General features: G+C 35.1%; 1 protein-coding gene across 4 annotated transcripts in view; it reads left to right on the top strand.

Annotated features, from left to right (window-relative positions):
- LOC139982295 (uncharacterized) overlaps nucleotides 1–7,282 on the top strand; it is a 148,765-nt gene extending 141,483 nt beyond the window's left edge. For all 4 annotated transcript variants that reach the window (XM_071994983.1, XM_071994984.1, XM_071994985.1 and 1 more), the window contains exons 11-13: nucleotides 1,792–1,839; nucleotides 3,811–3,836; nucleotides 5,237–7,282. In XM_071994983.1, coding sequence (XP_071851084.1) covers nucleotides 1,792–1,839; nucleotides 3,811–3,836; nucleotides 5,237–5,300 — 138 coding nt within the window. In that variant the 3' untranslated portion in view covers nucleotides 5,301–7,282. The remainder of the gene's footprint in view (nucleotides 1–1,791; nucleotides 1,840–3,810; nucleotides 3,837–5,236) is intronic.
- Nucleotides 7,283–17,775: the final 10,493 nt, after the last annotated feature.

Below are 17,775 nucleotides of genomic sequence, written 5' to 3'. Positions count from 1 at the left end.
GATGATGGTGATTATGATGATGGTGATGATGAAGTTGGTGATGGTGATGGGTGGTGGTGATAATGGTGGTGATGATGATGACGGTGATGATGGCGATCTTGGTGGTTATCGTGATGGTGATGACGATGATGGTGATTGTGATGATGGTGATTGTGGTGATGGTAATGATGATGGTGATGATTGTAGTGGTGATGGTGGTGATGATGGTGATGGTGGTAGTAATAATGATAATGGTGATGATGGTGGTGGTGATGGTGGTGGTGGTGGTGATGATGGTGATGATGAAGTTGGTGATGGTGATGGGTGGTGGTGATAATGGTGGTGATGATGATGACGGTGATGATGGCGATCTTGGTGGTTATCGTGATGGTGATGACGATGATGGTGATTGTGATGATGGTGATTGTGGTGATGGTAATGATGATGGTGATGATTGTAGTGGTGATGGTGGTGATAATGGTGATGGTGGTAATGATGGTGATGATGGTAATGATAATGTTGATGATTGTGGTGGTGATGGTGGTGGTGGTGGTGATGGTGGTGATGGTGATCTTGGTGGGGATCTTGGTGGTGACCGTGGTGGTGATGATTACGATGATGGTGGTGGTGGTAATGATGGTGTTGATGGCAATGATAATGGTGATGATGGTGGTGGTGCTGATGATGATATTGGTTATGGTGGTTTTGATGGTGGTGGTGGTGGTGGTGGTGATGGTGATGGTGACGGTGACGGTGACGGTGACGGTGACGGTGACGGTGACGACGACGATGACGATGACGATGACGATGATGATGGTGGTGGTGGTAGTGATTATGGTGGTAGTGATTATGGTGATGATGTTGGTGGTTTGTGGTGGTGGTGGTGACGATGGTGATGGTGATTATTGTGATCGTGATGGTGGTGATAATGGTGGTGGCGGTGGTGACGGTGGATTTGGTGGTCGCGGTTGTCGTGGTGGTGATGATCCCAACTTATAATGTTAGGAATCGAACTGAAATTACACGGGCGTCTATATTGTTAGTGGTAAATTTATCTCGTTACCGGACCGGAAACATTGTACAGCTAATTGTTGTATGTAGTTTATCGCCGGAGAAAAATTAAATACATTAATTGAACAATAAGCTGGAGCATTGTGTAGTAGGGATATTTGAAAAGCCAAACATTACAGTACACAATAATATTCAAGTTGCATGCAATGTAGAGTAATATGAAATAAAAATGCGTTTTATTGTTGAAATATTTTATAACCTGATTCACGGTAAATTATTTACAGTCATAACTTCTGTTCTTAATAATGATAATGATGAAAACGAAGAAGATGATTACTATGATGAAGATTAATGCCAAAAGATGATTAATCCTTGCTATAAAATCTCAGGCATCAATGTTCATGTGCAAAAATGTGATCCTACTTTCTATGATATAGCTAACGATACATTTGTATTCCTCACAAACGGATACAGCTGCTGATTTGCCATCAGAATATATATCATTCCTGTTGGACAACACTATAATTTAACAGGGAAAATAGCTAACATATTTGAAGCAGTATTATTTGAGAAACATTCTTTTTATCTCCAAAAACAATACGATCACTTCTTTGAAATTAAATCTCTGTCATCAATTTCATGGGCAACATCTTCATTATTCCTGCTAGAGAATATTTTTTTATTTTTTACAGGGAAAAAAAATTAAAAATATTAAAAGCAGTATGTCTTGCTTTTGGAAGTTATATTTTTGTTTACTCCATTCATACCTTAAAATTGATATTCAAATTTTGTTATTTACAGACGAAACAAATTGGAGATGAATTGACGGATGCAGAATATCGTCAAGAGGTAATGATATGCAACTAGTAAATATTCTACTTCATTTTGTAAATCGACCAGAATGATACATACATATACATATGTTATGTGAAATTCCTGTGTCATCCCATATTTAATAGCCATAAATCAATAGCATTAAAGCACGTGTTCTATTGTAAACATGTAAACATTTGTACTTTTTACCATTGTTTTTTAAAAACAAAATACTTCCAACAATAAACATTTTACATGTGGGCATGGTACGGGTTAAATAAGACTCGGTTGAATAACATGACGTTTATATGGTATGATATGATAAAAGATTCCTATCAATAGTAGGCAAAACTCGTTAACATTCAGAGTTTTCTGAATTCAACTTACTGTTTGGTTACTTGTCAGGCAACTAACCTATGAAGTAAAGTTTGTGTGCAAGCGTATGTGTGTGGCGCCCTAACCTGTAAACACGATATATTAAGATAGGTAACGTCTGTAATTATCATAAGTGACATGTGGCTTCCCCATAACCAGTACAATAATCGTAATGTTTTGTATGCAGGTCAAGGTCATTTGGGGTCAGCAAAGGTCACATTTGTTAAGTCTTATAGTCAAAAGCCTTATAAACAAGATATAGTGAGTACACGAACCCTATTATTTCGGAAGGAGGTCACAGTTCATTTCTGGTCCACAAGGTAAATATATCAAAAGTCCTTTATCTTGAGAGTTTTACCTTCAAAAAGAGATTATATGCCTGTCAGATTACCCAAATGAAAAGTAAGATTGCTTCACAATTTGGAATAGGTAAACGCTCATTTAAGGTATGCAGAAATCAAACCCAGCGAATTATCTAAAGGTCACGTCTCCATAAAGATGTTAACCTTATGCTGATTGGACTTCCCCGTATGTAGTAATAACCTCTTGTTGTATTAGTTTAAGTTAAATGTCGGCTTAAGTATATGTGGCCGTATGAACTTCAGCCAGGGTTAGCTTGCGATATATTATTGTGCTGCTTCATATATTTAAAGGCATGTAACTGTATGGAGGGGTTTCCCTTCGCTCTTTTTTTCAAGCATAACAAATTTGGTAAGGGGAAATTGTTTTCTTTACTGGAAACTTGTTGTTGATATGAGATCACCTTTTATTTTATAACCAAGTATTTCAATGCAAAAACGATGGATTTAAACATAGTAATAAAAACCTGTACCGAGGAACTGAACTTATCTTCTATTTAGCCTTAACAGTGTGATTAATATATTTATCATTACAATTGAAAGCTAAATCTCTTGAATATGAACATCCGGAACAGAAATAGCTCTAGACTAACCTTTTTTGTACCACTGTGACATACCAACTCTTCAATTATGTGTTAATGGATTTTTTAGAAGTGACGTTTTAAGTACTCGGTAGGATGGATGTGGTATGTAAATAGTAGTTTCTTAATGTGGACACAACATTAATTCTCATGTATTAATTACTGTAAACATAGCAATTAATCAACATTTTGGTTGAAAATGTTAATGTCACATCAGAGTGTTGATGAAAGAATGGTAGGCACCACGAGCAGCAGAGCAGAGCAGTGAATTATAAAGTTTAATTTAATTGTTTGAGGTTTCTTATTTTGGTTTAAAAAGGTGGCTACATGTGACAGCGTAATAAAACATACAGTTTATAAACGATATGGTTTAGATCGAGAGTATCGACTTATGATGTGTGATTATAAACTACATCATATCAGTTAACGGCTTATAATTATGATGATAGGAAGTCGATTCAAAATTGATGCTATTCGTTACATGCATACATTAGTTTGTGTGTTTGAGAGAAAGTGTCGCACATAAACAGAAGCATTGCATTCGTCGCTTAGAGGCAGTCTTGTGTTATCGACTAGGAATCATTGTGGCAATGATCAAAAGGCTTCCTACCGGTTGGAAGGATTGACAACGTAGGCAATTTAATGCTTTCTCATATTTTTACGTTGGTTTATGTTCTGTTTTTTGTCATCAGGCGAAAAGATTCCGTCATCGCTACAGGTAAGGAACTAATGCTAATAGAGTGCAAGTTCTAAACACTACAAAACAAACATAAAAAGAAACGAGTTTTTTTCATACCGACAAAGAACATATTATATACACGGTATTGTACCAAAATAATTACAATGTCCCTAGTGTGAAAATAGTATATTTAAGTAAATATCAAATGTGTAAAGTTGGAATTTTTATTTAAGAGGTCATAAACTAATGCAAATGCAAATTTAATAGGCTGACTCCGAATGTTGTTAATAACATTTCAGCTGATCATTATTGTTATTTGAAACGTGCGATGACGCTTTAGAGCAATACAATAAATTGATATATTCATTCTTATACTGTGTAGACACATAACATTGCTGTAGTTCCATATGGCATATAATTTAAGTATGATCATTGGAATTTATCAACGCTGAAAAGTAAGAATAACATTTTCAATTTGTTGAAATTAACTAAAAAAAAATGCTATTCAAAGTTGCTTAGTTTAAAACGGTGCGTTTAACATTGTAATGTTTGGTATTATTTCTTTAAATAATTATATAACACTTATTTTTTCTGCTATAATGAGAAACCAGTGTGTAACGGCAAAATATTTAAAATTCTGAAGATATTTCAGTTGTAGAAAATTGACAACGCCAAAAGACACCATGGAAGGAAAAGAGATTGTCTGCGTATGTTTCTGCAAGTTTCTGGCATTTTTGTCTAGGTTGGATTGTTATTTAAAGTTTGCCAGAAAGGGTACGGCAATTCAAACAAACGACTTACGAATGTTTCGGTCGATCATATGTTTATTGAAAGATTCCTTATCAACCAGGCTAACATAGGCCAGGCTAACTGACACTATGTAAACTGATTGCACATAAATTAGCAAAATTGATACCCAAATGATAATTAGACACCCCTCACAGTAGACCAATCCATGGAGGACAGAACAGTAATGTATCATTAGGGTCCCCTTCAGTGATCATCCCCACCCCACGTCAGCTTCAATCTAAAACTTGGTAATGCTTCTTAACATTTACATGACTGTGAGTTTGCACTTTTGTTTTTCAAGATCATGATGCTGATTTGAAGCTACACATGGTGTCATTCTGCTGTTCTTATACCTTTTCAGTTATTGATTTGACATTTTAACCTTGTCAAGGTCAATGTGGTTTTAAGTTTCATTTAACATGTAGCTGTCAATTGCAGAAAACAAAACGTAGAATAATTGTTAATTCACTCGCTGGTAATAAAGAACTTGGAAAGCAGCAACTCATTCCGGTATGATCTTAAAATACCAATCTGTCTTATATGTTAACTTGGAAGTGCTGGTGGCTATTTAATGTAATACGATGATAAAGGAGTGCTTAGCTATGTCTTTTATCAGTATCCACCAGTTGATCTTACGTTATTCTCAACAGAAATAAACGATGGCAGCAGACCTGGATAGTCTCGAGAGGAAACCGAAATCTTGAAACAGAATAGTAGATGACGATACGTTGTCAAGTAAAGAGGACATTGATGTAAGTCAGGGGTGGGCAACCTTTTTGAATGAAAAGGCCGGATATAAGGAGTGAAAAATAGACTAGACTGCACCTAACCAACGACCTGCTGTTGATTTCAAACATTTGATTCCGAGAACTTTCAAGCAATAGGTGTGTGTACTTAATCCGTATTCACAATTTAAACATATGGACTGCATGTGGCCTTCGGGCCGTAGGTTGCCCACTCCTGATTTAAATATTAAAACCAGGTGCTGCATACACAGAACTTCAGTTTTCCACCAAATTACTTCATTGTAGAAAACTGCAGTGACATGCACACGCTACCAGAATTAGGGCTAAAATGTTTCTCATGTATAGGGGTTTTGAGGTCCTTGTCCCAGAAAAGCAAACGCTTAAAGTTCAATTGGGTATTAGTTCCCCATCATTGGGACATTAATTAAGTCTATAATAAGGTCTGGGGGCAAGGCTTTTCTTATAAATAATTGGTTGAAAGGGCGTGTAACTAACATGTAAGACAGGTCTTATTTTCGCCAGACTGAAAGTTAGTACGTCCACAACTGAACCATTTCCCTTCGCATGACGGAAGAGGAGGGGGCATTGACCTATATTCACCCCACCCTTAACGCACGCCACTGGGAATTTGTATGAATGACTGAAGAATTACAAGAAGCATTTACAGCACAATTACAGAATGATTATTAAGTGTTATATTATTGGTATGTTGCCAGGCACCTATATTCAACTGAGTTATATGCGAGATGAACTAATGAATCAAATTAAGTTGGGTATCAGGTTTGCTTTATTAATTTTGACTTTGCTATAACGTTACCCTAGCATAGCTATAAGCTTACATCAGCTGTTATAGGAATGGTCGAGAACCTCTATGGAAGTGCGTGAGAGTAAGGAAGGGTAATGTCCTATGATGGTTAATATGTTTCCCATGTTGGGTGTAGGGTGCTTTCCTGAAAAAACAGACCCTTAGGGCTCAATGAAGCAGGATTATTTTTATATTACAAAATAGCTATACGATTAGATATTGTGACAAGTCCCGACATAGAGTGCATCGATTCCTAAAGTTAAATGTAAAAAGCTAGAGACACTCTTGTCTCCATTTATCAAAGTGAAGAAGATGGTATCACGGTCAAGTTTAACTTGTTCCTACTCGTATGTTTAACATTTATTTCATTATTTAAATAAGCAAATTACCTACTCACCTTTTTTATTCGACCGTAGATTAGCATAACACTGCAATTATGAAATGAGCTCAATTCTCCCTTTGAAGCTCAATGTGTAATGAATGTGTTCGTTTCAAGTCACACTTTGCTTTCTTTTCGATGTCAAGAGTGATAAGACCTCATATTTTCCTTTTTAATTCTTTCGCATTTGCTATTAGCTTTCTTATTATTTTCCCTCTATGTTTCTCAAGTTTTGCCATTTCTTTACATAGTGTCTTCCTGGTGAGAACTTAACATGTACACTGAGAATATATATCTCATTATTTCTAAGAACTTGTATTATGACTATAAACAAGAAAGCCTACATAATCAGACAATTTAAATGATTTTTTTTTTAAATTAAAAAAAAGTAATGATACGTTAACATTCGATAGAAAGACACAATGCAACATGATCCATTGGTAAGATATATCGGAATAAAATTCGTCTTTTTAGCCTTATTTTGTTGCTTTGTAATTGATAAATATTAGTATTTTTTTTAAGCTTTGATTTTTGATAATGCTTTCCTGTAAAGAAATGGAAACATGTAGTTTTTACCGCAACATTATAATACCTTACTTTAGCTTCTAAGTAATAAATACTATAAACAATATATAAAACTTCATTTTTGCAATGTAAAATGAAACTAAATTTCAGAAATTACGAAATTCATAATAGTTAACTTTTTATCAATATTATGAGTGTATTTATCGATCAGTTAATAAAACAAAATTAACCTTTTAAATTACAGATTGTGTCTTTTAAATAGTTTTGCTTCTCCTTTTATAACGCTTATGATGCATGTATCTGTACGGTATTTTTTTTTTTTTTAAATTGACATTTATACAATAAATTAATTAACCCAACGTTACCCACATACCCACGCTATAGATTAAAACAGTGTATCAACACATTCTTTGCTGCGTAATTATGGATAGTAATTAAACATTTTGTCAGCCTCTACACCATATAAGTGATATGGCCCTGCTGTGTCGAACGTGGAAATTTGGCATACCAATAAATACAAATAGATTGTGGCTTAATATGTTTAGAAATTGTTGGGAATTTTATCTCATAATGTGACAATATTGTTTTCCATGACATAGAATAACTTGCTGTGATACTACTTGTTGTTCAATAAACAGTGTTGTTGACCTAAAATAGCCACTGTTCGCTGGGGGGGGGGGGCGGTGGGAGAAGTGGGGAGGGGACTAGTCTGAAGTTGCAGAGTATATCTGAGCTTTATGTTAATATGAGTAGACAATAGGGATAAACATAAAGAGATTATCTATTTCTGGGTTGATAAATAGGGGATTTTTGGTGTTGTGATGCCCCTGATTGTACACGTACACGAGCTGTGTTAAACTATTGCATTTAGTTCCTGTTGTCCCGTGATTCCGCATGGTATATTGTCCTGGTTCATGATTTTACTGTGATATATTAATAGTTGCATTATTATTTTTGATTAAGAGCGATTTTGGAAAAGTGTCTGTTTCACAATATACAAATGGTATACACTGGTATATGGACCCCACCTGTGTCGTCGGTAGAGGGAGGTAGTTTAGTAATTACACTAACCTCCCCAACTGTATTCAACATCACACACATAATCAATATATTTATTAGCATAATCTTGCTATAAAACCTTATCATGTACATAATTCATGTCTAAATATGCCTTACAAAGCACCCTCTATTCTTTCTGTAGGATTCCCATTCCTACAATGGGTTTTGATTTCAACGACCAACCCCTCCTTTATAAAAGCCTTAAGTAATCATTCTATAAAGGCTCAAATGCCGCTAGCTATAAATTAGTCTTAGCATTTCCAATTGACCTCCCTAACCATCTTGAATTCCTTTACACACTCCAAAATTTAAATGCATCTTAACACAGTATGGCGAGCAAAGTTATTATTATTATTATTATTACCCCGTTATTTATATAGCGCATACTCCTAAAGTTCTATGGGCTTTATGCGCTTTGGTCATTGGTAACTTGTCACACCTACATACCAAAGTGTGCACAATTCAAACAATCTCTCCTGGGGCACCACAGGGCACTACAGCCACGTGTCCCCTGGGGGACTTCCCATAGGGTGCAGCCACAAACCGGCGCACGCAACTATATTTTACAAGTCACCTCGCAAGTCCCCATTTATACACATGGGTGAAGAGGTCAATGGAGATAACGTGCCCTGCCCAAGAACACAACGCAATGATCTGGCCAGGGCTCGAACCTGTACTGCTTAGATCACCAGTCCACTGCCTTAACCACTTGACCACAACAACCTTTCAACTTTACCGTTGATCCTTGCGATAGCCAGGTATCTGAGAATATTTCCAAACATTTCTGGAAACATTTAACGACGATCTAACGCATTGACCATTCACTTTAAAGTTGCACGTTTCTTTCATACCTACGAGTAATCTCAATTCGACGTAAAAATTCAATTATTTTGTCTAGTGTTCAATCGTATTAATCATTGCAATTGCAAGCTTGCCAATACCACCCTAACCCTACTCTCATCAAAATGTCGGTTGTTGCTTGGTTATTCTGACAAGGCGACAATCAATAGAAGATAATTTACTTAATCAAATAATATATCATCTAAAATCTACACAGAGTTATTGTACTCTGAATCTGTACAAATATTTCAGACTGATATAGACTTAAGTACTTATTTATTCTTCCTTTTATTCAATCGAACACTGATACTGGTTTATTGATAACTTTGATCACGTCGATATGGTTCTCAAACAGTGTAGCCGGTTTGCGATTAGATTTTTCCCATCGGCTTTACTTTCAACATTTCATCATTTATGTAAGATAACATTGTAATGAAGTGTTTTAGATTGACTAGCATAGAATCCATACTCATTACTAGTTATGTAACGTGGATGGGTCTACTTGACCTCATTCACTTGTTACTCGTAATGTACTAACTAAACGGAATGGTTGCATTCTTGTACTGATGCCTGTACCAGTCTTAGTAATCTTACTCGCGCCTAGATCATAATCATGATTGAAATAGTAATTAATTATAAGCTAATAGTAATACCCTTGCTGTTGTAACCGCCATATTGTTCTACATAGAAGTCTAGTTCTATGATCTTAAATGTTGCCAAACACAAGAAGTGACATCATAGTTGCCATATCTTATTAGGCTGTTGGGTATTTGTCAAAACATCTTTAATTTTTAAGTTCCGTGAACCTATTCCGGTATTGTACATCCAAGCTACACAAGTACTAATTGGTTGTAGTGGGTACAATAAATAACACATATGTTCCCATGAGTTAAACCTCTAGTCTTTCATACACCCTCCTTACAAGTGAGGCAGATAAAGAGCTCCCCCTTTTATAACTTTGTTTTCTTGTTTTCATTTAACACCGTTTGAAATGGATATATTCTGTGTGATATGACTGTCACGGGTAAGGTAAAACTATTCGCTGGACAACGTAAATACTCGAGGCGGATGGCGTGTGTCTTTTCTATGAGTTTTATTTAGTCCTCGTAACCAGGAGCAAAAACCCTGAAACACAACGTAAAATGTACGTATTGTATAAACAAATATTTCACACAAATAAGACGTTACATTGGCAATATGAAACATATCAAACATGCATTGATCTCGCTGTATGATCCTATGATTTTACACCTTATATATTAACACTTATCACCTATTTACAATATGCCCTCCCTATACAGACATTCGATACTAACAAACTTCTCATAAATATATTTTATATGTGCTTTCCAATCTCTAACATATTCCGGCCTCGCTACACTCAAATAAGAAACAAGAATACGACTAACTAGTTGCGTTCCCTCTACTGCATAGTAAGGTTTGATTTAGTATACATAAGAAAATGAGACACTTACGGAATTCGGTCAGTTTCCGGCTTTTACACGTTTCGGTACGTCCTTTACGATATATGACAAGATATATATATATATATATATATATATATATATATATATATATATATATATATATATATATATATATATATATATATATATATATATATATATATATATATATATATATATATATATATATATATATATATATATATATATATATATATATATATATATATATATATATATATATATATTGCCACGAATTCACCAGCGGGGAACTGAAGTTGCCCCTACATATACTATATTAGGATAGTGAAGTACTGCGGGCTAACGTCGCCCAACGGACATCGTGTCCAACTGCAACAAGTAACTGCTGTCGTGCACCCAGCACCCTTGCACCAAGTATACTATACCAAACACGAATACCACGCCCTGACCTGCTTACCCGGCCTATTCATACCAACCCTTTACCTGCATTTTATGCAAATTAATCTAAACAAAGACTTGCACAAATTCCATTGATGCCCGTCGAGCAATCAGTGAATTAAACAAAGCATATACTAGAATGTCGTATGTTACTAATTTGAACTTCGTGAGCAACACAGACAAGAAATGAATATTCATCAGTAAATTTATACAGCTGCACGATAGTCGTTAGACTTGCGTCAAGCATACTCGTGACAATGACTACTAAATGCTTAGCATCATATTCATCAGTTTAAATGTTCTGAAATTATGATACTCGAAATGTACGGGAATTAGACCACGTGACATTGACTTTTCGCCCATATACAACCAAACTAAATATATTGTGAAGAAAACACGAAACACGCTCTCATTGACAGTTTTACAAAACCATTAGTACGAATTCAAGCATCAGTAGAGTCTATGTGGTACGGAGTTAAGTTTGTGAAATTGTTTGATTCCTACCTTTGTCTAACGAGTCACATAACAACGAAACCGGACATAAAGTGGGGTTGTTATAGTGTGTTGATCTTCATTTGATTAATATATAACTTTGTATATTAGAAAAACTTTTTGAAAATTATTTTCAACAATTTGTAACTTTTCACTCCGTTACTGTGTTACATCATATACTGAGTCTCATTATATTGTAAGCACAATATGGTTGACCTTAACACGTTACCAGACTATCAGGCTAGCGTACAATATATCCTTCTTTAGAAATCCAATGTCAGTGTATACTGTCTGCCAATAGGCAGCTTAAAACAGTTATGTTCACGGAAAAAGATAGTAAAAATCATTGAACTTTGGTTTATTATCGTAAAGAGATTAAGTAAATATGAATAGCCTGCATGGATAGACTAGTTTAAGTATCCGTATATTGTAACAGACCCCGCCCATTACTAGGTCAGAATGTTTGACTTTATCATTTGGATGCAGCTACATAGTGCAGTCTTATTTTTTTAAGGAACGTTATATCTCGCTTCTCTTTGAAGTAGTTAACATCTAACAGAAGAAGTAATTCCACGCTATCGGTAAGTTTTTTTGATATTAGGCTGTCATATTTTCTTTGCTAACATTGTCCATAAATAGTTGTCTTCATGTTTCTTGCTAGTCAGCTAAAAGTAAGTATTTATTGCGATACGTCTGCAGTATGCCTAGCTTTCTTGCTATGTAATTACACTTAACTTAGAGGAGACGCCTCTTTAGCTAAGATATATTCTGTGTAAAAGTAAGTTGGCCTGACGTTTCGATCCTAGCAGGATCTTATTAAGAGGCTAAAAGATATATTCTCTCAAATGGACTCATTATAAAAAAGTTGTAGTCGTCATGATCACAATTTCGATGTAAGTGGACTGGGACTGAGATTTGATTACCTAAGTCGTTAGGTTTTTCTTCCCATGCTCTAGATGAACAAATTTTTTTCAAAAGTACATTATAATGACATTATGTTTGTTACGAAGTATATAAGTTTGTGTTGTTACAGTAGAATAAGCTAAGCAAAGAAAGTCCTACTTGGGTTTAACTCAGCAGCATCTGTATATAGTCGTATAAGTCATTAACTCCGAAAAAATACTAGAACACAACGGGATACCATCAATATTTGCACTTTTAATATACGTTCAGGAGTTTGGCAGTGAGAAGCAGAGACAGGCAGAGACAGATATATAAGAAGAATTGAAAATCATATTACAAAGTCGACTTCATACACATAACAATTTCTCGGAAGATACACCCATATTAAACTCAACATAATCCTTCTACTTTCGACGTAATCTGTTCCTGACTATGATAATAAAAGCAACGGGAATGTTGGCAGAATGTTCAAGCGAAGAAAATTACGAGATGTTAACAAGACGACATGTGCGCTCTTGAAATATCGTTATATCAGACGCTAGTAGATATGTTGCCAAATAGGGTGTGTGATATCGAGGGCTATATTGTTGACATAATGCGGTAGCTTCAGTTTAATAAACGTTGTTGTTTATTTTGCTGATACGGCCCCTGTTTGTGTTATACATTGTTGTACATAGCATCGTATCTGTGTTATCTATAACTTTTACTTGAAATGATATGACTGTGCGTCATGTCATATTGTATAAACTGTGCCCTTGTGATATTCAACATGCCGCTCTTGTCTTGTTTGCAAATTGCTTCTTAGGCACTTGTAACAAATATATATATATACACAGCTATATGTGTCTGTACTTTATTCGATTTATGATATCTGCACGACTATTCAAACATGAGATATGCGTAATGAGTGTGATCAATTGACCGTATAAAGTGATATATTCTGTATTAATAATATGAGATAAACTACATACTGAAATAACATTTGAAACATTCAATAAGTCGTCATTGCATATTATATTCGTCACGTGTCTGTACACTCCTGGATTTTTCATCGTTATCATGTCTTTTGTAAAGATATTTTCAATGCAGCTTATCATATCTCATTTCGATGATGATCTTGCGGTATCATAACAGCATATTTGTGTCAGGTTTTCCTGTCCAGAACGCGTATTGTGTGTTTTGGCTGACTTTTTTTAAGGGTCAAAACATCTTTTTAAAAAGTCCAACATGTATTATACATAGCAATTTCTCCAAAGGTAATCCAACATTGTAAGTAACTTTATACGTAACCAACTTATGACTATGGTAATAACAGCAACAAGAAGGTTAGTGGAACGTTCAAGCAAGAAGGTTACCAGATGTTAACATGACGAGGCACTTGACAAATACTTTTGGCAGATGCGAGTAGATCTGTTAATCTGCATATATAGTTGTACACATCGCTTGATAGTTTCCTAATTGTTGACCCTTATTGTGATATCCACCATGTTTAATTATACTAACATATGCATGTCACTACACTAATATAATGCTGACAACTTGATGAAAGCAAATCCTGCAAGTGACCCCTGCGTTAACACATACTAACCACCTGCTTTCAGTTTCACACATACCATATATGTATATAAATGAAATTCGTAATAAGTTGGAAAATCGAGAACAGTGAAAACAAATTCCAGCCTCCACCGGGATTCGACCCCGGGCCTCCCGCTTTGAACGCGGACACCATAAACAACTAGGCCATGGACGCTGATTGTATGTCCAGATGTTCTAAACCGGTAAGGAAGGTCGTAATTTCCCTGTAGGCGTTTGCCACCTGTATCGAACAATACTAGTTCTGTTTTCGGTGACATGTTTTACCTTACTCTAGAGATCAAACATGATGCTAACCAACTCGAAAATCATTTGTGATTCCTAAAGCCGGATCTCGAAAGAGATACTTTCAACAGACTTTATGTTAATGAAATGGAGGTAAACGACAAAGGCAAATGAATACATAAAAATGAAAATCGTAATGAGTTGCAAAATCAAGAACAGTGACAAAACTTCCAGCCTCCACCGGGATTCGAACCCGGGCCTCCCGCTTTGTACGCGGATGCACTTATCAATTAGGCCATGGACGCTGAGTGTATGTCCAGATGTTCTAAACCTGCGAGGAAGGTCGTAATTCCACTGAAGGCGTGTGTGTGTATATATATATATATATATATATATATATATATATATATATATATATATATATATATATATATATATATATATATATATATTTATTTTTTTTTTATTTATTTTTTTAAGTTAACTACACACGGAAATAACTCTTGAAACAATCAACGGCAAGCATTTTAATTTAAATGCAATCAGAAGTATAACATGTCATAATTGTACATTACAATCCACCGTAACATATCTGTAAACGCTTGCAGCACCATTGCCATGAATTTAGTGTCAGTAGAAGTTTTACGACAGTGTAAGTTAGAGATCCATGCTTATCTATGCTTGTTGGGATATCTCGTACCTTTCGATATGCCTGTATCATAATATTGGTTTATTACATAAAGATGTCATCAAGATATGTTATATGTTTGTAGACGTTATGTGACTTGTACAAATATGCCATGAACGAAAGATGAAGAAATAAATGATTGACCTGTACTCGTGTCAATGTCAGGCAAGTAGTAAGCTGACACGTATAAACTTCTGAACGTTTCGGTCGAATAGTCAATGTTGGAATATATTTAGAAGCAGGAGTGGCTTTCACTATAGTTCGGTTATGTTACCAATGAGAACAAATATACTGAAGGAGGCAAACATAATGAAATCTCATCGCATGTACCGTTCATGAAGAATTGAGGTAATAAGATAGGGGACAGCAATGATATATTCCACAACTACATGTTATCTAGTGTCTTTGGTTTTAAACGTTTTTGCTTGTTTCCAATAGTTTAACATTTCACTATGTTCATTACCCTGTTAATCAAATACTTGAGCAATACAATTAAAAGATGTTGCATGTAAGAAAGAGATGTACGCGTTACCATTGCAAGAACTAGTATACTACGGTGTCTCTTACCGTCAGTGCATGATATTACAAATGTACACACAACCCTCCGTAATTTCTATAGAAACGCTATTTAGAATGACATAGGCTGGGCTATTTGCTTCCTATTGGTCGTTGATCATAACAAGATAGTAACAATTATTTTGTTATAATGTTTAGGGTATCTAAAATATCATATAATAAAAATAAAGTTGATTACTTATCAAATTTAATAGCCTTATAAACATACAACGTTAAGATAAAATCTCATATATATTTTCGAGATCCAGTTTGAGGTAAATATGCAGGCCAACTTGGTTGTGGGAAGAACAAACAAAGATAAATCTCTTAAGTAAATAACTCAGTCTTCTGTGACGTATTTAGGCAGTAAAAATCGTTTACTTTTTTCACAATCTAATATCGTTATGGAGAAGCAGCACGAGACTTGCATGAAAAAAAAACACAACTTCTTAATACAATAAGGTAAGTTCAGTTCCAACTTTATCCGTTAGTAAATCTGAGAGTGTCATGCATAACGATTTGTCTAAGTCTTTACAGATAAAGTCTTGCTTTGAAAAATAACTTCGAGTGTTCCCTTAACTCTCGTTTTTGTGTTAGACATATGTAGCTTCATGTTCATAAATCAAATTATAACCATTTTGTAATGTACAAAGCCCATATCCGAAATGGTCATTGCACCATAGTCTTCATCCATACTTATGGCACCCTCTCAGTAATACTACTCCTAAGTTTTCTAATCCACCCTTCACTACTGCACTCAGGACACGTTTTACACAGGTTAAGTAAAAGTTTACTTAATTTTCTTGTCAAATAAGAACATTAAAACATTTAAGTAAAAATTACTTAACTGCTGGTTTGTAAAGTTTTACATGTTTATTATATAACGCAAATACAAGAGAAGAGCACTCGTTCAGTAAATAGTTTACATAGCTTTAAGGTTAATTATTACCTAATAATTAGGTAAACAATATATGGATGCATGTTTGAATCGTTCACAGCAGAAAAGTACATTTAAGAGAGAGCAAAAAGCATTGACAACACAAACAATTCAGAATGTGCGATTTTCAGCAATTAAACCTACTACCTTCCTATTCCATAGGTCCATATTTTATATCCCATTAAATGTAAAATGAACAATTTAGGCTTTAAAAGTATTGTCTTGTGGAATTAAGTCAACTTAAAAGTGCCAACATTTTCAATTGATACAGTGCAGTTACTTGGTCTTTGTTATTTGAACATGCCTTTTTGGTATTCCAGATTAAACACAAAGAAACAACTCTTCCCAAAGTCAATTTCAAATAAGCCACAACTTTAGATATATGCTGATCCGTGGGATGAGAAAACGTGGAGTGCTGTCTATGACGAGTGCTACACTGCAGTTTCTTTGTCTATGTTGTTGGCTCATGGTATGCCTTTTGGTATTCCAGATTAAACACAAAGAAACAACCCTCCCCAAAGTCAATTCTAAATAAACAACAACTTTAGATACATTCTAATCCGTGAGATGAGGAAACGTGGAGTGCTGTCTATGACAACTGCTAAACTAAAGTTACTTTGTCTTTTTTTTGCACTTGACGCCACCAGACAAATGGTAGACAACTTTTTGGAAAAATTCCCAGGCACCAAGACATGCAATTTGGTATAATTCAGATTAAACACGTAGAATGATTTGAAGCACACATCAATGGCTTCATAAATGTCCTCTGTGGTAGGGCATGTCTCTCGATGATCACAAATGACTGCTTGGGATGTATTTTGCTTCCTCCAAGAAGTTACACATATGGCTGAGGTCTTTTTGAAATCTTTTGCAAATAGAGTTCCAAGTCGATGCTTCCTAAGTAAAAACAAAGAAAAGAAAAACAAAATCCCATCATAATGAAGTTGTGTTAAAACCTCCTTGGAGCATAAGCAGTATTTTACATTTACCCCTCACAAAACATTGACATTCCTAAAGAAAATGCCCACAATTTAATCAGTTGTGATTCTAACTTCTTCAAGTACAGTAGTATACAACTAGAAAGCCAGATATGGCCTATAGTGATTCCTTGTTAAAACAGGAACTTGCATTAAACATTCATCAGACAATGTAGGCAACTGTTACAACCAATGCGTCACGTTAACAATGCTTAAAACAATGATCACTCCCACTGCATGCAATTGTGTTGATTGCTATGAATTATAGCAGCTTTATCACTTTCACAATATAGCTAAATTATAGTTGGACCTAGGTCTAAAAGAATCACCAATCCACATCAGCTTCGGCTTACTTGCTACAACTTACAAGCTAAAATGGCAATTAGTGATAATTATATATTGCATTACATGAATATATGTTTATCACAAATTAAACATTATACCAGCGTAACTTTAGGCCCATGCCCGATGCTATTAAAAATATATTGCCTTGAAATAGCCTAAGCATACCCTACTAGTTCTAGGCCTAGTACTACTTAAACAAAGTGACTCGCAGGGTATACGAAGCTACGGTTAACG

Source organism: Apostichopus japonicus, chromosome 16 (genome assembly GCF_037975245.1).
Source record: "Apostichopus japonicus isolate 1M-3 chromosome 16, ASM3797524v1, whole genome shotgun sequence".
Lineage (NCBI taxonomy): Eukaryota > Metazoa > Echinodermata > Holothuroidea > Aspidochirotida > Stichopodidae > Apostichopus > Apostichopus japonicus.
The sequence above is the reverse complement of the archived record's forward strand: the minus strand, read 5'-3'. Positions and strand labels throughout refer to the sequence as shown.